Genomic DNA, 27492 nt, shown 5'->3' with positions numbered 1-27492 from the left:
TAAGAAAAAAATAGATTTCCAGACTCTAAAGGTGTCAAGGGTATGGAGAGAGCACTGGATTATGGTGTTGAAGTAGAGAATCAGCCACGATCATATTGAATGTTGGAGCAGGCTCAAAGGGCTGAATGGCCTGCTCCTGTTTTTATTTTTCACGTTTCTATTCTGAGTGACTTGAGTTACCTAAGAAACCTAAAGTAATGCAGTGAAATCAACCTTTAGAACTATAACCTTAACGAGTCATCTCATTAAACACATCTTAATAGAAATAATAGCACATTTGAAGCAGATATTGATGAAGCACAGTCTGGATTTAGACCTGGAGTATGCACAAGGAAGGGAGTATTTAAGCCAAGGCCAAATATCCAGGAGTAAACAAATACATTTATATGCATCCTACATAAACTGAAAATGTATCACTATAAGCTAATTGATCTGTGGTTGAAATGTGACATTGACATTAAAGATGTAAGATATATTGGACCAAAAAGTGAACGTGAGGCTAGAAAATGGACAACCAAACATGTGTGAGGATGTGCAAGACAGACAAGTGTGACACACCATGACAGTAGATCTTCAAGTGAAGAGAGGAATACAGCAAGGCTGGATACTGTTGCAGAAATTGTTCAGTCAACACAGAACAAATATTTAGAGGTTGAGATGTACTTCCAGGGGTAAATGTTGGGGGCAAGAGCATAACAAGAATATGGTATGTTGATGGCACAGCACTAATTACAGAATCAGGAGATGCCATATAAAATATTATACATCAATTAAAATTTAGAAATTGAGAATATAAATGGAGTATGAACACCAGAAAGACAAAAATGATAGTAGTTAGAAGGAATACATTAGAAGAAACTAGATTGAAGATTGAAATGCATGGTGTCACACTGGAACAAGTAGATACGTTTGTCCATTTAGGACAAATGATAATAGAATGTGGTAGATGTGATGCAGAAATTAGAAGAAGAATAGAGATAACTGAAAGTAATTTTGTGAAGATGAAGAATGTGTTAGCAACAAGAAAACTCAGCAAGGAAAAATCACATGAGATGCTACATTCTATTCACTTCCCTGTGTGCCTCAAAACCTGGACAATAAATAAAGATCTGTGGAAGAAAATAAAGGCCTTTGAAATGTGGCTACTGAGATACTAAGAATTCCACTTAGAGCCCGTAAGACAAATGAAGTGCTACTTGAAAAAGCAACAGTGCTCTAAAAAGTGACACCCAGCAAAGAAAATGCCTATTTTGGCCATTTGGTTAGAGATGAGAGGTGACAGAGATCTCTCATAAAGGATAAAGTAGAGGGCATTGGAAAGAGGGGTAGATGGGTGTAGGTGAGTGGGTGTCGACGGACATCACAGAGAGGTTACAGACAAGCTACAGTGGATGTGTGAGGATGTGCAAGACAGACAAGTGTGACACACCATGACAGTAGATCTCATAGCAGAAGTAACTATAAGCAACAGCATATAAACCAAAGAAAATCAAATGTTTTCTTTGCACTTTGCCGAAAAATATTGTCTTCTTCGTGCATTAAAAGTTTAAGGATTCTACATAAGTTACCATTAATATCCATATAAACGTTTCAATTTTAATTTGCAGTCTATGGTTAGACAAATGTACCAAAACCAAATGCATACATCTGAGTGAACTGTATATTTGCGGGCCCAAATCCTGATTAGTCGATTCCACCAGGGAGTGTATGATGGTTTAGGCCATAATTCTGTCCAAAATTATACTTCACGAACCAATCCTGCTGCTTGCCACAACCCCTTTCCAACATTTTTCTCCACATCCCCCACTTCCCATTCTCCCCCACCCCACACACCGTAATGTGCGCTCCTACCCCCATTAACTGTTTCGGCCAATATCTCCCTCACCTGTTATTAAAGGAGCTGCAACCAAAGACCAACAGTGCTCGATGAAATGCTTAATCTTCCACCATCAGGAGCTACACCACAAGCACTCTGCAGGAAGATTAATACTTGTAAATGGCTTATACTAATCCCATAAAACAAAATTATCATAACGGTGTTAGCCTACAATGCTAAATGAGCTTTTGGCTTTTTAGCCAATTCAAAGAGATGCTTGCTTGGTGTCTTCAGCATGGGAGGTGAATGACTGCTGTTGGGGACCATTGAGGTACTTGTGGTCATTAGCCTTTAGAAGCTGGGGTCTGAGTGGTCCAACTGTAGACTGGCGCAAATGGGGTTTCCACCACACTGACAGCAGTGGAGCAGGGAAAACCCCAAGAAAATTCCCAGCATTCCACTTTTCAGCCTGGGAAGGAAGCATTTTAGAAGTTTTTGAGCTAGTAATTGACACAGAAAAGGTATAATCAGATTTTTACTTTAAATTAAGTTGCAAGAGTAAGATGAAGAAGCAGAGAGCAATACTAATAAAATAAAATTTAGGGCTGATGTCAAGATTCATCAGACAAACCCATCATCAATGTAAAGAATAGAATTCCAAGATGAATAATGGAAGCAAAAACTCTGAATTTTCTAAGGGACAATTTTTTTATAATTTATTCATGGGACGTGGGCATTGTTGGCTGAGCCAGCATTTATTGCCTATCCCTGATTGCCTTTCAGCTGAGTCGCTTGCTCGGTCATTTAATAGTCAACTACATTACTGTGTGTCCGGAGTTATATGTAGGCCAGAGTGGGGAAGGAATTATCTGATTTTTATTGAATTCTAATTTTACCATCTGTCACAGTGAGATTTGAACCAGATTGCCAGAGTGTTACCTTGGGTCTCTGGATTATAATTTTGTGAAAATACCACTGCACCACCACCTCCTTTCTATGGTGAACTGAGGGAAACTGAGGATTTTCCTGGTTGGGTTAATAAAGGTGGCCGTGGCCTTCTTCATCCATAATTGTCATTTGATTTTGCGATTGTACTCGAGCAAAAGTTTGGTCACAGTAAGTTTGGGGCTGTCATTTATAAACAAATTTCAAACTAAACACTAAATCCCATGCTTTTTATTCCAGATTGATTAAGAAAATAGTTCTGACATTTATCTAAAGCTGCTTTATTTTTGAAAGAAAATTCCAAGCACAAGTTAGTTCAGTTCAAAGGTTAAATTATTGATAATAAGATCAATAATATATGTCTTCTGTCACTAATAAAGTGCAAGTGCAGTTGTTACTAAACATGTTTTTATTTATACCATACCTTATTAAATCAAAATAAAAATGGTTAGAGCTTTGCTAGGCTATTATCTCATTCCATTATCTTGGAACTGATCCAGGATGGAAAGTACAGCTGGATTGTCCCTAATGCTGCTTGACTTCAGTTTTCCTCGTAATGTATACATTGGGACAGAGGGAACAAATTAATACCCCCTACCCCATCCTTACCTGGCCCTCTTCCCGCTCCTGGAAAATCATGGCAACAAATAGTGTAGCCTTTGAAGAATGTATTTCGCTAGTAAGAAGGAAGAGTAAAATTCACTTACAGGTATTGTAAAGCTTAAGTCTTTGGGTAAAGTTTGGACAACATATTCAAAGGCGTTTGACATTGTTTTGCCTCAGTGCTTGAGTTACAAATGTCATCTGTTTAAAGCAAAGGATGTTTCTTTTTTTTATTCCCATAGTGAATGTCCCATCATCTCTTGCTGACGTAATGACCAGGCATGAGACGTTACAATCGTTCAACAAAACTGCCAAAATACCACCTACGGCCGTGTACCGTTCCCTGAGGTTTCCACAGACATCATGCAGCAAGTCACTGTGTGACAAACCTGGGCCACATGACTCCATAGCTAACCATATCAATACGAAGAACCAGCGAGTACTGGCAAGTCCAACCTCAACCAGCCATTTAAGTGGAGAATTCAGTGACTGGCATCTATGGAAATGTGGACAATGCTTTAAGACCTTTACCCAGCGGATTCTTCTACAGATGCATGTGTGTCCACAGAACCCAGACAGGTAACCAGAATCGAACACAGACACAGGAGAGTGGTGAGAATGTGGAATTCGCTACCACAGAGAATAGTTGAGGTGAATAGCGTAGGTGCATTTAAGGGGAAAGTAGCAACATCATAGAGAAAGGAGTAGAAGGATATGTTGATGGGGTGGGTTAAGGGACAGTGTGAGGATGCTTTTGTGGAGAAAAAGTATCAGCGTAAGCTTGTTGGACAGAATGGTCTGTTTCCATATTGTAAATGCCACATAATAAAAATGACTGAGAGCTTAAATTTGCATCATTCTGCTTTTACATTATTGGGAGATCAGGTCCATTTTTCATGATTTAAATGAGGAATGCAATCAAATTAACCCTCCAAATATGATATTTTTGAAGGGTTGCTAACTCTTTCAGCTAGGGATGCTAACTGCAATTTAAAGTTTAAAAATTTTAAATTTATTTATTAGTGTCAAAAGAAGGCTTACATTAACACTCCGGTGCCTGTTTGGTACACCGAGGGAGAATTTAGCACGGACAATTCACCTGACCAGCACATTTTTCAGACTATGGGAAGAAACCAGGGTACCTGGAGGAAACCCATGCACACACAGGGAGAATGTGCAAACTCCACACACACAGTGACACAAGCCAGGAATTGAACCCGGGTCCCTGGCACTGTGAGGCAGCAGTGCTAACCACTGTGCCACCATGCTGCCCCACTTGGAGTGGTTCTTGGAAGCTTGGTCCCATGACCTCCTGCCTCCAACAGCCCTGCATGGTAAAACAAATGTCTTCCCACTTCCCCAATATTTCTATAATTAATAAACATAAGTGACTAAAAATTAAAATGAAAAACTACAATGTTTTAATCTCCTCACAGGTTTCCTCCTGGATTCTTTGCTCACAGCATTGTTCAGATTAATCTTCAATTCCTGGAGACTCCAGGACAATGCTGGAGGGTTGGCAAGTCTCAGCTGAATTTTAGTGTGGGCCTTGGAAAACAGACATCAGGTCAAAGAGTAGGTCTTGAGTCCACAGTGCCGGCAGTAGGACCTGGCTTGGTGAATTTACCAGAAGCAACTCCCTGATTCCCAATGAGAGGGCTGGCAGCTCTGAAGCCACATCAGGCCACCCGCGAGTTGGCCACTGCTTAGGCAGTTCAGAGATCAAAAGGCTGAGAAGGCTAAGTATCAGAATCCCAAAGGGCCAAGTTGGCAGACCCTTCCAGAATAGCAATTGACACACCGAGGGTGGTCTTCCCTGATTGCAATACTCTTTTTGGCACATTGAGCCTCCAGCTCTAAACACCCTCCCCTGCACAACTCCAGGGAGCAGAGAAACCCAGGAAAATTGTCCTTAATAGAGCCATTAATAATTTAATTAGGTAATCACCTCTATTTGGCAGACAGCCAATCTGCAGCTAATGCTGTTACAGTGAAATTCCCCCAGTAGCAGCACTACATTGGGATGCTGTCCTGATACTGCTGTCCACTATTTTCCAGGACCCTCCACGCCATCATCCCGCAGAACTGCTTCTCAGCCCATCACCCCATGGGGAAGACCTGCCCCCATGAGGCTTTTGCATATTTTCTAGTTGAAACCAAGGTGACAAAGCAGTCCAAGATTTAAAGTGCAGTTGTTTTAAGTGAGACTGAGAATAAATTGAATGGTACATTATTCCACATCTGGCCCAATGACCATGCAATGTTCCTTTAAATTGGGATTAAGTAAACAGTTACTTTCATCTTCAGAGCATTCACTGGCTGTCTGAAAGTTGTTAGTGCATCAAGCATTTGTAGGGGCAGTCCATGTAGAAAAGAAATCACTACACAGAACGTGTACATGGAGTATTATATTTATGGAAAAAACAGAAGCATCTGTGGTTCATATATTGTGGGCTGGGAATGAGTCTCTGTACTGGCTGTGCTTTCAGCAGCACCCTCCCAAACAGAGAGCCATCCACAGGCAGCTCACTCCTTCAGAGAAATGTATTCTAGGCTGCAGCAAGTGATAGTTCCAGAAGTGGGGACAAATTGGGAAATTGGGATGGGGCTGGTGGAGGACTGCCAAACAGTAACAGTCTGTGTCAGCAGGTATAGAGTGAGCAGTTGAAAAGCAGGAGGAGGAAGTGGTGGCACAGTAGCACAGTAGTTAGCTCTGCTGCCTCGCAGCACCAGGGACCCAGGTTCGATTCCAGCCTATGGTGACTGTGCGGAGTTTGCATGTTCTCCTTGTCTGAGTGGGTTTCCTCCAGGTGCTCGGGTTTCCTTCCAGAGTCCAAAGATGTGTTGGTTAGTGGGATTAGTCACGGGAAATGTGGCGCTTTACGGGATAGGACCTGGGTAAGATCATTTGTCAGTGAGTCAGTGCCGACTCGATGGGCCGAGTGGCATCTTCTGCACTGTAGGGATTCAATGAAGCAATCAACACATTCTCTTTCTGGGCAGGTTATCCGTGACTGGCTCATTCGATAGCAATACCTTTGAATATAACACTGATTCCCCAATCACCAACTGTTCCACATCTTACCGTCCCATTACACTGGACATCAGTAGCCACTCAATGAAACAAATGCCACATAAATAAACATTCCAAACAAACTTACCAAGATCCCATACAAACGTCAGTGAATCACTTATGTGCTTGTCTTCCATGTGAATTTGCCTGCCTGGGTGCTCCCTGAGTGGCTGCACCATTGGCTGTTGGCTTTTCATGGGGGGATCTTGAAGAAATCTGGCCCTACAAAAAACAGCTTTGGACTGTGCCACCTGAGTATAGACAAAGTGGTGGACAGGCAATAACAGGAGCACTGATGGAGTGACAGTGGTGGAAGATGAATAGTATCTTCCTGAGTGATGACAGCAGATTTATACTCCAGGGAGCTACCTCCACTCCCTGGAGGCGATGCCTCATCAATCCTAATAATCTGTAGGATAACAGATTACTCGACTGCTCTGGGAGCCGGTAAGCCCATTTGCGCACTAGCATTCACTGCTGTGATGGCTGCAGTTTGAGCTTGCATGACTACATTCTAAGCTTCCTCTGCAACACTTGGACACATTGCATGGCTTCTTTCTAATGATGGGATTTGCAATATTGGCTGTCAGGTGTGTGTTTAATTGCTCTCATGGAGCTGATAACTACTTTCGTGGTGGAAAAGTGGGTTCCAAACTCTGGTGAAAACCCCATGCCAAGTTTGTGATAGGCTTCTAATGCTCCTTGGGTGATGCAGCTGAATAGCTGGAAATATTTACAAGTTGAAAGCTGAGATTCTGAGGCTGGCACTGTCAGTTGGTGTGTGAGGCTGTAGTGAAGTTATAGATGTGAGGTATGAGTGGTGATTGATAGAGATGATTGACAGGTTAGTGATGGTGATTTTTAAAATAAATTTCACAGGACGTGGGTGTTGCCAGCATTTATTACTTATCGCTAATTGTCCTTGAGAAGGTGGTGGTGAGCCACCTTTTTGAATTGCTGCAGTCCATATTGTAAACCCACAGGCCGGGATTTTCCAGACGCGCTCAACCCAAAACCCAAAAATCCTGCCCAAGATCAACGGATGTTTGCATGCCCCCCCACCCCCCCCCCTCCAACCCCCCTCCACCCCCCCACCCACCCACTCCTCCTTGCTACAATTCCTGTGGTGGGCAGGATGGGAAAATTCTCTCCACAGTCTTGTTAAGAAGGAAGTTCCAGATTTTGATCCAACAACAATGAAGTAACTGATACATTTCCAAGTCGAGATGGGGAGTGGTTTGAAAGGGAACTTGTAGGTGCTGAAGTTTTCATGTATCTGCTGCCTTTGTCCTTCTCAGTGGAAGTGGTCGTGGGTTTAGAAGGTGCTGTCAAACGTCCTTGGTGAGTTGCTGCAGCGCATCTTGCAGATGGGACACACTGCTGTCACTCAGTGTCTTGGTGGCTGAGGGAGTGAATGCTTAAGGTTGTGGATGGGATGCCAATCAAGCAGCAGCTTTGTCTTGAATGGTGTCAAGCATCTTGAGTGTTGGAGCTGCACTCATCCAGGAAATTGGAGAGTTTTCCATCACACTCCTGACCTGTGCCTTGTAGGTACTGGACAAGCTCTGGGGAGTCATGAGGTGAGTTACTTATTTCATGATTCCAGTTGATGTCACTACTGGACAGGAAGGTCCCAGATGGAACTGCAGCTCAAGAGGCTGTAATGTTTACTTTTTTCAGATAACTGGATGAACAGTGGCACAGGACTGCCAATTAGCTGCTAACAATAGGAAAAAAAAATTTGTTAAACATGAAAAAATTGACCACAATGCAATATTCTTTCACTCTCACTTATTTTCAAAAATGTATGCAGATTTTAAGAATAACAGCTTACAAGATATATCTTATGCACTAATGTTCTCAGTAAATGCGCAATCCCTGTAAATCAATAGACCAACTGTGGTCATACACACCACATTCTGAAACCAAGTGACAATGTCACCCAATTCAACTTCTGTAGATTTCTCAGTTTCCCCCACATGATTATTACACTGTGAACCAACTGGATTCACCGGACTCTGGCTTCCACATGAGCATTTCCTAAACTCCAATCTTGAAAAGACATGCCATAGAATCTTCTTCCAAATAATTCTTTCTTCAGTTTTTTTCAGCAAGGATCCACTTCAAAGATTTCCAATCCTTTGTAATATTACTCTGCTTTGAATTGTCACATGCATTCAAATTTCCACACAATCTCTCAGGTACCTAGCCATGCCAATAGAATACTTCTGCTTCACAGGCTTAAGATGTTACCAAACTTTTGATAGAGCAGTGCATGTTGATTTCGGTGTTCACATTTTTATTTTCTTTACATGCAAGCATATTCAAATTAAGAAACAAAACAAGAAAGTGTACAACTGGATCAATCAAAGATTACAAGACTAGATAGGAGATTAAACATCTGATACTTGAATAGTTGGCATCCATTTTTAGGAATGCTTTTTTTGATCAAAATATAGCATTAATAATATAGTGAGATACACAACCATAGGATGTATTGTATTGCCTGTGCAAAACTAAAGAAAAATATTTTATTGCATGACAAAGGTTTGCAATTACAGTTTTGTAAAATACTTTCCCTTCAAATTTACACATGGAACAGAATATAGAAACCATAAAAAGTTACAGCACAGAAGGACTCCATTCAGCCCGTCATACCTGCATTGGCCAAAAAGAAGAGAGAAAAAATAGAAACTAGCCGCTCATTATGATCCCACTCTCCAGCATCTGGTCCGTTGCCTTGCAGGTTATAGCACTTCACGTGCAGATCCAGGTATCTTTGGGTGAAAAAGACTTTCTTCTTGTCCCCTCTAATCCTTTTACTCATCACCTTAAATCTATTCCCCCTGGTAATTGAATTCTCAGCTAAGGGAAACAGGTCTTTCCTGTCTACCTGATCTAGGCCCATCAAATTTTGTAACTTCAATAAGGTCACCCTTCAGTCTCCTCTGTTCTAAGGGAAACAACCCTAGCCTATCCAATATTTCCTCACAGCTGCAATTTTCAAACCCTGGCAACATTCTTGTAAATCTCCTTTGTCGTCTGTCAAGAACAATTATGTCCTTCTTGTAATGTGGCGGCCAGAACTGGACACAAAATTCCAGTTGTGGCCTCACTAGTATTTTAAGCAGTTCCAGCGTTACATCCCTGTTGTATTCAATACCTTGTCCAATAAAGGAAAGCATTCCATATGCTTACTTTTCCCACTTATCCACCTGCCCTGCCACCTTTAGGAACCTGTAGACATACACTCCTCTAGCCGTCTCAATAGCCCCCAGTTTACTCTTGCTTTGTTTGCCCTCCCCAAATAAATTACCTCACATGTCTCTAGGTTTAATTCCATCTGCCACTGTTCCACTCGCACAACTAAATCAATGATATTATTTTGAAGATAACAACTATCTTCTTCACTATCAACTACTTGGCCAATTTTTGTTTCATCTGCAAATTTCCCAATCATGCCTCCCACGTTTAAGTCCAAATCATTTATGTTTACAATAAATAGCAAGGGCACCAACAATAAATCTTGTGGAGCAACAGTGGAACATGTTTTCTGTTCACAAAAGTATCCATTGGCCATTCACTTTGTTTTCTGTTGCTGAGCTAATTTTTGACCCAACTTGCCACCTTCCCCTGTAACTCATGGGGTTTCACTTTACTGAGAGTCTGCCATTTGGGACTTTGTCAAATGCTTTACTAAAATCCATGTGGACAACATCCACTGCACTACCCTCATCAATCCAACTTGCTACCTCCTCAAAAAATTTGATTTGAGTTAATAAGATCTTCCCCAAACAAATCCATGCTGACTATCCTGATTAATATTACCTGAAATATTTAACAGGAAAAGGCCACATGGATTAGAAACCTTTTCCTTTGGGTAATTCTTAATCCTCTCTATCTGAAATCTTACCGTATGTTTCAATCTTTTCCATCTTTAGAAATACACTTTTCGTTCCCATTACTTGTAACTTAATTTTATTATTCTTTATGTAAGAACTTGCTATCTGATGAACCTTTTCATCATCAAATGAGTGATACCCAGCTGAATACTTTCATGCACATCATTACTGGAACACTCTTCTTAACACCACTCCTTTGGCTCACTGTCCTGGCAAACATCACTCCTCCACATATCCACTGACTTGCAACACCCACAAAGTAATAGAAAAAGTTCACAATCATCCCCCTGGATGGCCATCACTGGTGGGGCCAGCATTTGTTGCCCATTCCTGCCCCTTAAACTGAGTGCTTGTTAGAGGGCAATTTAAGAGTCAACCACATTAGTGTGGATCTGGAGTAGACCAAACCAGTAAGAATGACAGATTTCCTTCCATGAAGGACATTAGTGTGTTTTTATGACAATCCACAATGGTTTTGTGGTCATCATTATACTTTTAATTTCAGATTTTTATTTAATTCAAATTTCATCATCTGCTGTGGTAGGATTCAAACCCAGGTATTACCCTGGATCTCTTGATTATTTGTCTAGTGACAATGCCACTATGCCACTGCCTCCTGTACTCCCAACAAGAAAGCTGATCTGGTAAAACCCTTCCACACAGAACTTCAACGCAATTTCCATCTGGACAAATGAATGAAAATCATTGGACACAACAAACAAATCCCTGATCTCAAACTCAACCCAACAGCTGCCTGGTTTCAATTTCCCAAGTAAATAATTGCTCATCCTCAACAGATCCAGGAGCAGCCATGGCCCCTTTTGGCCAGCCTCCCCAGATGGGGCATTAGTGCCAGCTCCCCATGCCCCTGTTAGAGAGAGCAAACTATGCAGCACATCATAGAAGAATGTCCAATCCATAGACTCAGTGAAGACCTATCTGCACTCAACAGAGCAGCACTGGAATAAACTGCTTGGCTTAGGGACTTTGCATTCGCTAAATAAAACAATAAAATCATCAAATATCTCATTTTAAATTTGTGCCCCCAAGTTTTTGAATCTTTTACTGTGATGAGCAGTTGATGGATTAACTTTGGCAATCACTTTTACTTGTGGATTTTTAAATTTGGTTACGCATTTCTTCCATATCGATTGATATGCTGGACAAGATAGTGAACCAGTGGCATCAATCAGTGCCCTTATGGTCACCCTATATTTGGTGTAGGTGGAGAGGAACAAACAACCCAGCAAAGTTTGTAGAAATGATGCAATGTGAATTTTTTAAAAAAGTGTTAAATCTCAGTTTTAATAGAAGACTGCTAGTCATACTGCTGTACAATAATCAGCCCTGAATGCCAATGAAGGAATGTTGCTCTTTTAACTTTGACATAGTTTAAATGATTTGCAAAATTTCTTCAGTCCAAGTTTTTTTATCACATTGCAATGGAGTTACTTCTGAAAAAGATCGCTCAGCTTTTAGTTTAGCCAGAATGAAGGAGCTTTAGTGCAAAAATAAAATGATTAAAGAGAGCGGGGATTTGTGAATGGATGGTTATGTCCAGATGAGCTTTTTGAGGAGGTCACTTGTGTGGTGGATCATGGATTGTATTTTCCTCCCCTCTGTGGGGTCTTTCGTGGCCATGAGAGACAGCACATTGCCCAGTGGCAGCAAGATCTTATGGTCTCACTATTGTCAATGGGATTTCCTGTTGAATGCACACCTTGCCACTGGGAAGCCTGCAGCAGGGTGCACAGTCAGTGGAGCCATAGGGTCTCGCCAGTGTAAACAGCAGCAAGATTTTGATGCATAAATTTTATCGATATGGACTTCCAAAAGACATTTGATAAGGTACACATTAGAGATTGTTAGCAAAAATGCATGTGCATGGAATTGTAGTTAACCTTTGAACAAATTGATTGAGGAGGTAGGAGACAGAAAGTAGGCTGAATGGAACATTCTTTGGTTGGCAAGGTATGACAAGTGATGTTTCCCAGGGCTTTGGACTAGGGCTTTAACTTTTCAAACTGTTTATTAATGATTTTGGTGAAGGAATAGAGGGTTTTATGTCTATGTAAGGAGGCACAGTATGTTAAGTAGATGGGAGTGGGAAGGGTTCTAAAAAGATGAAATAAGAATGTCAGATGGAGCTCAGTGTGGGAAAGTATGAAGTGAACTGCTTTAGGTCCAACAGAGACTAAGAGCTGTGAAAGATCAAAGAGATTTAAATGTCTACGCACAGAAATCACTAACATTTTTTGCAAATGGCAAAAATAATTAGGACAGGAAAGGGTTAATTTAAACAGCACTATTTTATCCTCTCACCACCTGTTCCTAAACATAAAGGTGTATTGATTTGCTTCCCCTTTATAAGCAGAGGTGTATTTCTCAATCCTTCAGTTACAGTGTGATCTAATTTTTATGAATAATGAACAAACTCAAGATAGATTGAATTCAAAGGGTTAGTTTATTTGCACAGACTAAAATGCAGGAGGGGAGTTGCAATATTGCCTCCTCTGCATTCATACAGTAGAAGAGGGATAGAGAAATAAAAGAGTTACAGTGCAGAGATGCAGTGAAAAGAAACATTGTATCAAGAAGTTCCAAGACTCCAGAATCAAAGTCCAATGAGATATTCCTTCATGGAGATTGGGAACTGAAAATTAAGACTGGATGGTTCACTTTCTCGTGGTGCTGACTTTACTTGATAAAGTAGCGATGAATCTTGAATGCGATGGTACAGGAGTCCCAGCAGAAGCAGTGTAGATAGGAGCCAGGTATCCAAACCTGGGCAGAGAGCTCCTTTTCTGTGAGGCTGTTTATAAGATGATAAACAGAAGACTGACCTTGCTGTTGCACTAGGCAACTGGTTTCACAAACTAGAGGTCCATGGCACATGACTCCCATTCCTCCATACTGTTTTTGACACAGGATGTGTATCACTTGTCTGAGTCCCCAAGATTGTTAAATGTCCCAATCATTTGAGAATTGAAAGGAAGGTGGCAGGGCCCTTTATCCCAGCAGACAAGCAGATTCAGGTTGGCCAACCTGGGTTGTGAAATAAAGGTGGCCTTTTCATAGTTCTCTTTGAATTTGGTCTTTACAGGTCAATTGTGCTCATTAGTTCCTCTTCAGAAATAATGAGGTGCAGGTTTCTTTGATACTGGTAGTTCCTTTTGTTTAATGGTCATAGACAGACATAGTTTCAGTGATTTTAAAAGGCTTTTGTACAATTTTTTCAAAATTTTAGAAATAGCCATGAGGATATTACAAATATATTATAAAAGTTTATATTGTGAGGTCTTGGTCCCCTCACATTGACCTCTATTTATTGAAGTACAAAGAAAAGTCATGACTTGGTTATATAGAACTTGGGTCAAACCTGTTCTGGAATATTGCCTGTAGATTTGAGCAATAAACCTAAGGAAAAATATATTGGCTTCAGAGGTGGTATAACCCTGGCATTTCAAAATAAAAGGAATTAAACAGTAATTTATAATGGCAGTTTGCGTAATTTTGGTTCACATTCTCCGCTGAGTTTAAGAGGTTAGGGGTAATCACTTCATGGTTTTCAAAATGATAATAGAATTTGATTGATTGATGTGGATAAACAATTTCATCTTGTGGAAATCCAGAATAGGAAGTATAATACTAAAATTAGAACGAGGTATTTTAGGAATTTCAGCAGGATTCACTTTTTCTCACAGAGAAATAAAGAAAGGCTTGCATTTGCATAATGCTTTTCATGACAATTGAGTGTTTAAAATTAAGTGCTTTTGTAGTGTATTCACAGTAGCAAGTTTTTGTTGAGCAAACTCCCACAAACAGCAATGTAATAATGACCAGATAATCTATTTTTTCTCATGTTGATTGGGGGATAAATATTTGCCAGGCCACCAGGGATAACTTCCCTGTTCCTCTTCAAAATAGTGCCATGGTTTATTTATTATTTATTTATTAGTCATAAGTAAGGCTTACATTAACACTGTAAAGAAGTTACTGTGAAATTCCCTTAGTCGCTATGCTCCAGTGTCTATTCGGGTACACTGAGGGTGAATTTAGCATGGCCAATGTACCTAACCAGCACATCTTTCAGACTGTGGGAGGGAACTGGAGCACCCGGAGGAAACCCACACAGACAGAGGAAAAACATTCAGACTCCAAACGGACAGTGACCCAAGCCAGGTATCGAACCCAGGTCCCTGGTGCTGTGAGGCAGCAGTGCTAACCACTGTACCACTATGATGTCCCAATCCTTAGCATCCAGTTGAGCATGCCGGAGGGGCCTGATTTTAAGATCTCACCAGAAAAACGGCACCTCCAGCAGCAGCATGTTCCCTGTCAGCCTTGGTTTTTATGCTCCACTGGAGTGACAGTATAAAGTTTGAACTCTCTGTCTTCAAGAGGCTATAAATGTTAAGGCAGCTGCAATTTACAAGACTGAAATCAGTAGACTTTGTTATGTGAGGGAACTAAGGGATATGGAGCAAAGGCAGATAACTGGAGCTGAGGTACAGATGAGCCATGATCTAATTAAATAGGAATAAGCTCAAGGGCCTAAATGGTTTTTTCCTGTTTGTATATTCCTAATGTGCAATGCACTATCTCGATCTAATTAACTGCTAGTAGGTAATGAATTGTGAATTTTGCTTAGCACTGTTTTTTTTAATGCATACACAATCATCAATCCAGTGGGACTGTCAGAAGGAAATAACTGCTCAATAACATTGAGGAATATTGCTGCCAATCATTCATTGCCATAAAGGGATTGTTTCAGTGAATATAAAATAATTACACCTTTAATTTTTATGACTTACTGTAAAAATAAATTATTTTGGTGCAGTTATATTGGCCAAACTGTGAAATTGTTTTCTTAATTTGCTGTAGTTTCTTAGTTTCTCCTTTATATAGAGGCAGTTTAAATATGAGCATATTTGAATAAACTTAGTTTAGAATTTTAAACTGAAATATCCTAATTTCCTGATAAAATGTTCAACATACAGCCATTCTGAATTTGTTATCCTCCTAACCAATGTCAGAATCACAGATTATTCTAGAGCTACTGTAGAGCCAGGGAGTTGAGGGAAACCAGAGAAATTTTGTTAAAATAATTATTTTCTCAATAAAAGGTAAGATAGGAATATGTTTAAATGTTTGGCTGAAAGCTGACCAGTATAATTTAGTTCAGATTCAATGAAATAATCCTTTTAAGATATATATAGAAGATGAATGTTTATGGACACCTTAGATTCCACAGGGGATAAAAATGGTCTGAAAGTTTGTCAATATCAAATTTTATGGCTTTGAAATGTGGATGAGATTTAGCTGAACTAGATTTGTACTCACTGGATTGAATGTTTAAGTATTTTTTAAGTTTCCTTATTTGCCCTTTTTTCTCAATTCCCACCTGATTTGCTATTTTTCATAATTATCAATTACAATTCTATAGCTAACCAAAGATCAAGTAAAATCTATGGCCCATGAACTTATGTCTGATTCTCCTGATAAATTCAGTTATTCATTCAGTATTGAACATGATATAATGTATAGTGTAAATATTCATTGAATCATAGAATCCCTACAGTGCAGAAAGAGGCCATTTTCCCAAGTCTGCACCAACTCTTTGCCTGGCTTACTCTGTAACCTCATGTATTTAACCCACTAATCCTCCTAACTTATATATCTTGGGACACTAAGGGGAAATCTGACATGGCCATTCAACCTAACCCGCATATCATTGGATACCAGAAAATGTGTAAACTCAACATAGACAGTCACTAAAGGTTGGAATTAACCCAGGTCCTTGGCGCAACAAGGCAGCAATGCTAACCACTGTGCCACCCATTGAAATATATTGACAATTATGATCAAACAGTACTCTCAAAATATTTCAACACTTCTTGTTCCTTGGCCACATTGCCTGCGGCTTGGAACAGTTCCTGCAAGAGAAAATTCTGTTTAATCTCCACAATTCTTATTTAGTGTTAAAGGAATTAGACTCTAAATATCTACATATATACAAAGAAGCTCCTCTACTTCTATGATATAGTAGAAAGCCTCAGACTCTTTGATACAGTAATTGAATCAATGTTAAATGGCTTTGAACTGAGCTTTTTCTTTTACTTTTTTCTCCCTTATGACCAATCCCTTATGTACCACATTCTTGAAGTGCTTTTATATATAATATAGCGATAATGATGTGAAATTGGCACCATTATAATAATAATGGATATTACTCCTACTTCCCTCTGGCAACGAACTGCAGGAAAATATGATTAAGTGTTGCAGTGGTTGGGGATTTACAGTGTACAATATAGATAACAATTTTGGATAATATTGCCATCATTGAAATAGACTGGCAATCAACTATGCAGACACATTCCTGACATCCTTTGGAACGAAATCAATAAATGTAGGTGTGTGTGTGTGTGAAGATGCCTGAGTTCTCAATGCTGAGTCACATCTGTTGGCCTTATCTGAATCTACCACAGCATAGCAAACAATACTGTGTAGAACAAAAGTCAGTAATATTGAAAAGCAGCCTTGATTTCTTCACGACAGTAAAATGTTGTATTTTTAAACCACAAGGTTATACTCAATTATCAATTGAATATTACACTGCATTTCATTACATTGCTTGTCGAAACTTGTCAGAAGATCTAGGACCTCCCAGAAAAACACTCCAATTTAGCTCATTACCAAATTATGCCTGGTTTTAATGCAAATACTGAGTATACTGCAGGCCCACAAGGTTTACAGAACAGTGACAAAAGCTTGTTCTCTAAAGTATACACTGCCTATTTACATCGACATTCTGTCAACTTGAAGTGGTTTATTACCTTAAGTACTTTTATAGGCACACTGTAATATACAATGCCAATCCAATAGAATGCAATAAATAAAAAAATAATCATAATACATCCCACAGTTAATCATAACATTGCACTTGCATCGCGAATTTAACTTAGGGTGGTATCAATACCTCCTTGCTGAAATATGCCTAAAGCAGAGGTGAGGTTTATATATGTATATTTTAACTTTTGGCTGTACATTTTGCAAAATGAAAGGTTTGAAATGCTGTAAGGGTGGGCTTTCCCTCCAGTGTTAATATAGAACATAGAACATAGAACACTACAGCACAAACAGGTCCTTCGGCCCACGAGTTGCGCCGATCACATCAACACCTATCTATAACCCCCAATCCCATAAAACCCCATATACTCATCCAGAAGTCTTTTAAAAGACCCCAGCGAGTTCGCCTCCACCACCACTGACGGCAGCCGATTCCATTCACTCACCACCCTCTGAGTGAAAAACTTACCCCTAACATCACTTCTGTACTTTCCTCCCCGCACCTTAAACCTGTGTCCTCTCGTAGCATTTCAACCCGGGGAAATAGCCTCTGAGAATCCACCCTATCTATTCCTCTCAACATCTTATAAACCTCTATCAGGTCGCCTCTCAACCTACGTCTCTCCAGGGAAAAGAGACCCAGTTCCCTCAACCTAACTTCATAAGGCATGCCTCCCAGTCCAGGCAACATCCTTGTAAATCTCCTCTGTACCCTTTCAATAGCCTTTTTTATGAAAACATAAAAATTCACTAGACCAACAACAGCAAAAACTTGTATTTATATTGGGTGTCTAACATGGTAAACTGCCTAAGGCACTTCAGAGCTTGGGCAATTGGCATCAATAGTGGGGCAATTAAAATCAGGAATGCTCAAGAGCCAGAGTTAGAGGAGTACATACATCTCAGAGAATGGAGGTGATTATAGAGATAGGATGGAGTGAGGCATGGAGGGATTTAAAAGTGAGATGAGAATTTTAAAACTTAGGCGTTGATCATCTTAGTGCCAGTGCAGCGAGCACAGGGATGATGGGACCTAGAGAGAGTTAGGTCATTGGCAACTTTGGATGACCTCAAGTTTACAGAGGGGAGAAAGTAGAAGGCTAATCAGGAGAGTACTTGAAAAGCATAGAATGACGGGCTGCCTCCACCACCAGAAAATATGCCACATGGGAGGGTGGGAGCAGAAAACTTTGACCAATGGCTTCTTTCTTTCCAATATTTAGTTACACAGCATTGGATATGAGTCTGACCACAGTGGAGTTGAGAGTGGTGGTGGTGAGGTTTTTTTTAGAAGGAGCAAAATTAAAATGAGAGGGATGCCAGGTGACCTCATCCCTAGTTTCTGTTTAATACTGTGGGCCAGGGAGGGAGAGCTAGATGTAAAATCTGAGTGAGGATTCTCTCAGATTTGTATAGATGTAAGATATTTTGTGAGGAGAGGGCCAATTTCTATTTCTCAAAAGAAGTTGAGACTGGAAATTTTAACAGAAGAGATTTGAAGCTGCATCTTACAACAAACTATGCTCAATGTTTGCACAATTATGTAACTTGCAGAACCTTACTCTTTTAAAATATCTCCAGTTAATCTTAGTGGGAGTATAATGCTGTCTGTATCTTATCTGTGATTTAATCATGATTTGACAACTCATGGTATCAGCAATTGGTTAATTGTACAAGACAGTGGAATGTCACAGTTTAATTTTTATTCTATGGCAGTTTTATGTAATTTTAGAGGGTTGTCCAGTTAGGAAACACAGATTATAATTAATACAAAGACCAGCAAATGAGCAGTATCTTAAAATATGGGGGGGAATTCATTACTAAATAACACTGAAAGTTTTATAAATAAAACTTAGTGGTGTAAAAAAACTGTTTTATTTAATTTAATAAATGATAGAGAGTATATTTGGTTGTTTTCTAGGCCCTACCAATGTGGACACTGCTCTCAGTCATTCTCCCAGCCTTCAGAATTGAGGAATCACGTTGTAACCCATTCCAGTGACAGACCTTTTAAATGTGGGTACTGTGGACGTGCCTTTGCTGGAGCTACAACTTTGAACAATCACATTCGAACACATACAGGGGAAAAACCATTTAAGTAAGTAAGGTACAGCAATTACCTGCTTTAGGTATTTTCATGGCTGAATAATCATCTCTCTCATCACTGCAATTTTCTGTCATTCGTAATTAAGTTTATTTCAGTCTGACTTCCATTTAGGCATACTGTGTTTAAATCTTTCCTGATGGCTGGTCCAAGTTCCCTGATCATAGTGAGTACAGGTCTAAATTCCCTGATGATAATTAAAGCACTTTTAATGCCCTGCAGATTGGTAGTAGGTTCAAGTCCTAGTTCCCCACTCATTCAATGTAATTCATATTCACGTAACTGTGGATTCATATTTTCTCTTCAGTATTATTTCTTCTTACAAAACAAATAAGTTACTCATTTTTATTTAAGGAAATAATGAGTCAACACTTCTTCTTTTATTATTTAGCAAATGCAAATCCCTGAAGTCAAGTGATAGCCTCCTCATTTACTGAGTTCAAGGTGATTAGTCCACTGCTTTGCCTGTAGAGGGGACACTCCTTGGTAATGTGCAACATTCGTTACATTTCTCCACAAGTGTGTAAAGAGTTTGAACTGAAACCCCAGTGGTGGAGGTTGGCTGCACAGGGCCACTGCAGCTGACCTGTCCTGAACCTATTTAGCAATGACCAATGTCACAGTGGCATTTCAAAGCCTTCTATTTGACAGATGGGTTTTATCACAAGATGCTTGTTCGTGACTTCCTGTGTTTCCCATTCCTTGATCCAGAAGATGTCTGCTGGTAGATCTTGCTCAGAACAGGTGCTCCACATGGGGTGCTGAGATGGAAGGTGGGTTGAACAGGTTCTCATCAGGTGGTAAGTGAGATGCAGCCCAGATGGTTTCAACCAGCTTGTGGATTTTTGTCAGTTGGTGGATGCTTGAGGCAGTGATGTTTGTAACGACAGGAAGCCAGGAGTGTTGAATGGAGACTACCAGTTATGATGTGCATTGTTGCATTCAACTGAATGTCAACAAGATATGTGTGAGTGATAACCTTTGTCAGAGAGATGCACAGTACTCAGCTGCAGAATTTGATAGGGCAAATGCTGAGGTCTGGAGTGCTGTGGCAGCAGCACCTCATGTTGATCCAGCAAATTTGTTTAATAGATAAATACTGCTTTGACCTTTGCTGCTATTCCTTTCAAGTTTTCCCGGATGGACAGAGTCCTAATCAAAATCATTCCCAACTATTTTGGGTTGGGATCATACTTTAGTCTCTGGCCTTCCATACAGATAGGCTATTCTTTTTTGGTATGGCATTGTAGAGGTGGAGTACACTGGATTTCATGTGAGGGATTTAATATGAGAAGCTACAAACTGAAATAGTCCATCAACTTTGTAAAGTCTTTGTTAAGAATCTGGTCCTGAGTATATATCCCATTGCCTTGCTGCACTCCAGGCCCTATAATACTTTCTCCAATTCTGTAATCCATACAGGATTAGGACTGTCGTGTTCTACACGTGACTTCAGTTTGCTTCATGTGATATAGCTTATTTTCTTTAGCGTCACTGTCTTTCTAACATGGTACAAATGACTGTGTTTGGGTGACTGATGAACAATTTAATGTAGGTGATTTGTGAGTTACTCTAAGGTGGTGAGATAGGGTCCAGAACTTCTGACTTAAATTAATGAGCCCTGCTGTCATTTCCTCCCATGATTCATATTCCTTTCGGAGTGCTGCACTTTCTGCATCAAGGTATAGGGTGTTGATGGGTCGATAGCTCAAAGGATGGTTGTGCAAATAACTTTATGAATGGCACCACCAAAACACTTACATGAATCTTCCCATAGTTATATTACAAATAGGTATAGTATGAATAGATATAGTTACAAAGATGTGGTCCAAGATCTTGCTGTATTTCAAACAATCCTCAATATGGAAGTTCCATCACATCTTCTTTGCACTGTTGATGACAGGAAGGCAAAGATCTACGTGAATGTGTGATGGCCTGTGCTGATTCTGTGGGAAGTCAACCAGAACTGGGCACTGCACTGATTGGGGGTGACCATCAAGGGAATTGTGCCAGAACAGTACCTGGTACTAATGAGGGTGGAGAGTGGAGTGAAAACTGGCCCATTGTCCTCCTTAACCAATTCACATCATTCCAGTTTTTCTAACAAGGTGAAGCTAAAGGTCTGTGTGAGGCACAGGGTATGGCATCCATTGAACAACACCCTGCTAACTAACATCATGCTGCTTTACATTTTTGTTCTGTTCAAATTGGAACCCTGTAGGCAGATGCGGGGGAGCTGAAAATAGAGGTTTAGCATAGCAGTGTACTTAGAATAACTCATACTGTTATACATCTGCTGATAAAATGGGCATCACAGACATGAGCCACATACTTTATAAAAAACACTACATCTGGGAAATCTAAGAATCTGACTCATTGAAATGGACAAAACTCTAGCAAATAGGTGCATGTTCTCTGCTGTAATATCTTAGTAACAGCAATATTTAATATTACACCAAGACCTTCTTCACTGTTAAAAAGTTCTGTGTTGGTAATTTATAAGTCAGCCACATCATGGACATACTTCACTTGAACAGTTACACTCCAGTTAAACCAGCCTCCCATCCATTGACTGTCTATATTTCCTGCTGCCTCAGCAAAGCAACCAGCATAATTAAGGGCCCCACGCATCCTGGACATTTTTTCTTCTACCTTCTTCCATCAGGAAAAATATACAAAAGTCTAAGGTCACTTACCAACTGACTTGGGAACAATTTCTTCTCTGCTGCTGTCAGACTTTTGAATGGACCTACCTCGCAACAAGTTGGTATTTTTCTACACCCTAGCTATGACTGTAACACTACATTCTGTGCTCTGTCTCATTTCCTTCTCTATAAACGGTATGCTTTGTCTGTATAGTGCAAGAAACAATACTTTTCACTGTATGTTAATACATACGACAATAATAAATCAAATCAAATCTACCTAGAGGATAACATGATAAAATTTGATCATGAAACATGGAATACCTCATGGCATTTTAAACAGGTTTATAATAGGGTAATTTTCCATTCTACATAGGTGTTGGCACTGGTGGAGAATCAACAATCAAAGGCTGGAAATCCAGACAGAAATCATTATTGACAGATTTTCACACATTGGATTTTCCAGCTGTTCTTGCCCCAAGACAGGAAAATCCTGCTGGAGGCCAATGGACTTTGCCTGGTCTGTGTGTCACCCACTACAATTCCCATGGCGGGCAGGGCAGGAAAATTCCACCCACTGTGTTTCATACATCTTCAGATCAATGTTTTAGGTCAGGCAATGGTGATCTCACTAAAAATGGGTGAAGCTTCATTTTAAAGAATTCTCTGACCTCACCTGTGGCTGCGATTTTCCAGTTCTACTGCAGTGAATGGAGATTTGGCTGAGCACCAAATTCTCTGTTCTCACTGGCAGCAGTGGCAGGTTAATGAGGTCAGATAATCCCGGCCAATGTTATTCATACAAGCACAATTTACCAACAATGTTGTACTCTGCCCTCAGATCATTGGTGTAAAACAGGCAATCCAGTTCAAAATCACTTTGTCCTGTGGAATTTGCTATCTAAGGAGGAAGGAGCTTTCTTGGAGCGTATATAAATGTCGACTTGAACTTTGGGTTTGTGACAGTGGAATGTTCAGTACAGTTGGTATTTTGTATATTTTTCTAGGCTTTTGTCCTAATTCTTGCCAGCAGAATTTATCATTTTCACAAGCAGATTTTTGAATAGTGGGAATTGTAATGGGCACAATTCCCTTTTTGTGTTATTTGGAGAAGGCAGAAAAGGTAGACTCCTGGGAGACACCTTTTCCCACTTGTCCTATTCACACAGCTGTGTGTGTGAATGCAGATGCACATACCTAGGAATAGCCAGGGAAAACTGCTTGTCAAATTACACTTCACCAGGGTGGCTGGAACAGAATTGTGACGTCTGCTCCAAACTAATGCTCAGACCATCTTGTTTTGGAAAGGCATTTCCACAGCCTTGAATTTTCCTCAGACTCATTCCAAACTATTACATGGGACCTGACATAAACCACAAGCATTTCCACTTCATGGAAATTCAGCTGGTTTGTGACCAGCAGTGCAGGATCATTGAGGCAAATCCCAGCTTCCCATGCAGCAATCATGATGTTTTAATCTTGAGATATTCCTGCATTGAACTATTCAATGGAGAAGCCAGGCAGAAGGGATAACTTCAGGGAAATTAAAATTACCCTCTTGCCTTCTGTCACAAAGCCATTGAAACAATCACAAAGACCAATTGAATAAAGTTACAATGTAGTCCTGGCAGTTATCAGAGATTTTGGTTATATTGTAGGAAGCTGCTCGATCTTTCCAGACAACTGAAATGCTAGTCCTTTCATTCACTAATACCTTATTTCTCTGGACATAGTTTTAAAAAGCCTTGCATTTACATTATGCTTTTCATGACCTCAGGACATCCCAAAATACTGTACTGTCAATGAAGAGCTTTGGAAGTATTTTGTTCACTTCTCTAAGATGCCTCCGGAGCAAGGTGATTTCTTGCAAGCTGTGCCTAGCATACCTTCTAAATCTATCCGTTACTCTCATTCTAGGTTTCTAAAACTTCATTATCTTTCTCTACACCCTTACAATGACTATGACACTACATTCTGTGCTCTCTCGTTTCCTTCTGTATGAATGGTATGCTTTGATTGTATAATGAGCAAGAAATGATACTTTTCATTGTATACTAATACCTGTGACAAAAATAAATCAAATCAAATCATTGTTCTAATGCAGACAGCAAATCTGCACACACAGCAAGCTTCCATAAACAGTGATGTGATGATGACTAGATAATCTGCTCTTTGTGATGTTGAATGAGGAATAAATATTGACCAGAACACCTGCGTTTCTTTGAAATAGTGCCTTGGGATCTTTTACGTCCACTGAGAGAGCAAATAGGATCTTGGTTTATCATCTCATCTGAATGAAATAAAATGGAATCAAATTTCATTCAGTACAAGTGAGGAGAGCTTGTTCATATTACATTCTATGTCCTGGTGTTACTTATTTGACAAAGAGAACCATATTTTGAAATTCTGAATGCAAAGACCCCCCACCCTATTATTAACTAATAACATAGGTCAGAGGCTAACATGCTGGAAGAATGCATGCAGCTAAATGCTTGACCATGCAAAGAGTAAGTCAATGAGTTGGAAGAAGTCCTGAGCTTTAAGGAGGTCTCTAACATCATCATCCCTTACTCCTGGCCTGTTCTTACACTTGAAGTTGGCAAGTTAGCCTGTTCATATTAATTTAACAGCCCCAAAATTAGGAGTCCTCTCTTAATTTGCGTTTGCTCCTTTCTTTTATATATTGCCTCATGGGACAAACAGTAAAGTTGTGTGGTGGTGTTGGAAGTTTGAAAAGCACATGAAATGAGAGCCAAGTGCCTACCTTGCACCCCAATTTGTATGCCAGTAAATAAATATCTTATTGGTAGCTTGTATTGTTGGCTCATCTTTTCAGATGGTATTGTGACAGCAGTTTCTGTTGAAGTGGCAGGAGTCACATGTTTCTATTGTAGTATGGAATGTGAAGCCTAGAATGTGATATGTTACGAATCTTTAACTGCCAAGGTTTAGCAAGGTGAAACAAAACATTTTGTGGTGTATATAATCTGTCTATTCTCCTGATATAACACCTTTCTATAGATGATTTTCTCAGCTCCTTTGTAATTTAGCTCTGTTTATCACCTCATACCCATCAGGCCAGTGGAGCTATTGGGGACAAAGCATTATGGGATCCTTCTATTTCTTCCAGAAGGAAGGTTCCAAAGGAATATCATAAAGGCAGCGCTCATGTCCTTGATCAACCCTTTCGAGCTTTGTCCATCCAGAATTTAGGAGTCCTTTTAAATGGCATCAGCCATTTATTTAAAAATAGTTCTTTTGGGAATTGACTATATATAATTAATTAGGTTGACCTTGCCAAAGTTGGCAAAGTTGGTCCAGTGTAAAATTTGCTGTACTTCAGTTTTGCCACTTCAGTACCAAGCTGGAATAGTCACTCTTATGGTGAGGGGCACAATGAAGCATTAAATGATGTATTGTGTCAAAGTGCTTCGTAGAGATCAGACAGGTAAAATTGCTCTAAAGTTGTTACCTACATGTTCCCATACTAAATGTTAATCATGGAACAAAATCCAAAAAGTAAACTTTTATGGAACTCAGCTAACACATTCAAACCTGCTCTAAGTACCGATATATTCAGATATATACAGACAACTGCTGCTGCTGCTGCAGTGTAAACCTTAGGAAGATTCATGGAAACACTTCAACAATCTGATTGATTTTAACCAGGTTACTGTGTAAATAGATTTTTATAATTAATTGAAGAGGTTTCAGGGTCAGAATGGAAAATAGATTTCTTTTAATCCAAAGGCGTTACTTATGAGTGACCTTGTTGACTCTACTTATTTTTTTAACACCTTATTCCTGTCATCTTTTGGAAAGGGTTATGATGCAGTAGAGACTTAATATGGCAAAGTCAGTGGTCTGATTTTACCTGATGTCTTTTTGAAGTGGTAATATCTTTCGTTGCTAATCCTTGAAATGCATCAAAATATCATAATTTTTCTGAAAATAATTCAAGACAGCCATTGCCACTACAGAAATTCTAATTAAATTTTGATTTGAAGGAAAATAAATAGTACACATTGGCATAAAAAGAAATTTAATCCAGGGATGTACTTGTTCAATAAAAACTCCTTCTGACAGATTATAAGTCTTCCTGTTACTAAGAATGAAATCACAACATTTATTAAAAGTCCAGTGGATCTTCAGTGATGTTACTCAATGTTGGATGGAGGATAGTAACTGTCCCTTGCCCGCTATGTTGTAATAATGGACTGGATTGTTATGGGGTAATGGCGGATGGGAGATGATTCAGGGATTTCCACCATCATTCCTGACATCCCAGTTTTCACTGATGAAGGCAAAGGGGGCATGCAGTGAACCGTACCTTTCATCCCTAACCTGGCAGATGCCATTACAGGGCTCAGCATCTCTCAGACCCCTAATTTTTCTTGAGTTGGGCCAACTTCTCAATGAGTCAAGATTCAAGGCCCTTTCTGAGGTGTTGTGAATCTTGGATGTAGGAATTTTTTGAGAGATAACATCAAAGACTCTTAACCATGCTCCCCCTCAACCCCTCAATGCCAACTCACCCCACCCATCCCAAAAATACCACATACCTTCCACGCCAACCCATGTCTCTACTCCAAATGCTCCCCAATATCCTCCTTGCCAACTCACAGTCCTTCCACTCCCATTTGCCCAGTATATACTGTGCACAGAATCCATGTACCATATCGCCAAATTGGCATGGATGGGGCCTGGAGAGTGAATAGGGACATAAGGCAGTGTGAGGACTAGAGGGCCAAATATTTCACAAAACAACTGGGATAAAATCCCTGAGACCTGAAGCAGCCCACTCACTACTCACCAGTCCCTGTGGCTGCCTCTGACCTGCTTCTGGGGTCAACAGGCTTGATGCTTGGTAGGTCTACCCTACATTACGTTAATAAAGTGCACAACATTTTTAATAACAGTTCCAAATTTGTAATCATTGGATCTGCACCAAATATGTGATAGGATTTGTCCTATTCTTATGGTCCTTCATCCTGAACCGTTCTTGGTGAGTTTTCCATGCTCATGTGAAGGATTCCTCCACCTTTGCGGAGACAATATTACTTACAACTTACATATTGATCAAGTACATACAACCCTTTTTGTATGTACTAGATCAATAGTGCAAGTTTATTTATGAAAGTGCAGTGTTTGTAATTATTTTAAGTTCCTTCCTCCCTTTTATCTCCTGATTCGCCATTATTTTTGGAATGTTATTCATCTTTTCAAAAGTGAAGACAAACACAAAGGGGGCGATCTTACCGTTACCTCCCCACTGGCCAATAGGCGAGCAAGTCAGTAAGATTGCGAGAAGCCATGATAGCAGGTTTGCACCCGATTTCTCACCTCTCGCAGCCATTTCCAGGAGAGGCTGAATAAATTATTTAAATGTCATTTACATATCATTTCAATGAAATTAGCCACATCAGACTCAATTGTCCAGGCTCACTTGTCTGTGTGGCCTCACCGGGGGGTGTATAATCCTGTGAGAATCACAGCTGGTCTCCAGCAACAGGGACTAGGTGTGATGACCAGAGACCATTGAGGCCCACCACCCC

At 40.0% G+C, this 27492-nt stretch overlaps 1 protein-coding gene across 1 annotated transcript in view; it reads left to right on the top strand.

The window, feature by feature from the left end:
- prdm6 (PR domain containing 6) overlaps positions 1–27492 on the top strand; it is a 222615-nt gene that overhangs the window by 165686 nt on the left and 29437 nt on the right. Inside the window, exons 5-7 of the mRNA XM_080189688.1 lie at positions 3607–3943; positions 12311–12319; positions 19110–19286. Coding sequence (XP_080045814.1) covers positions 3607–3943; positions 12311–12319; positions 19110–19286 — 523 coding nt within the window. The remainder of the gene's footprint in view (positions 1–3606; positions 3944–12310; positions 12320–19109; positions 19287–27492) is intronic.

Source organism: Carcharhinus amblyrhynchos, chromosome 5, assembly GCF_965287045.1.
Source record: "Carcharhinus amblyrhynchos chromosome 5, sCarAmb.v2.hapA, whole genome shotgun sequence".
In the NCBI taxonomy this organism is placed as follows: Eukaryota; Metazoa; Chordata; class Chondrichthyes; order Carcharhiniformes; family Carcharhinidae; genus Carcharhinus; species Carcharhinus amblyrhynchos.
Note: the sequence above shows the minus strand (reverse complement) of the source record. Positions and strands in the feature narration are given on the sequence as shown.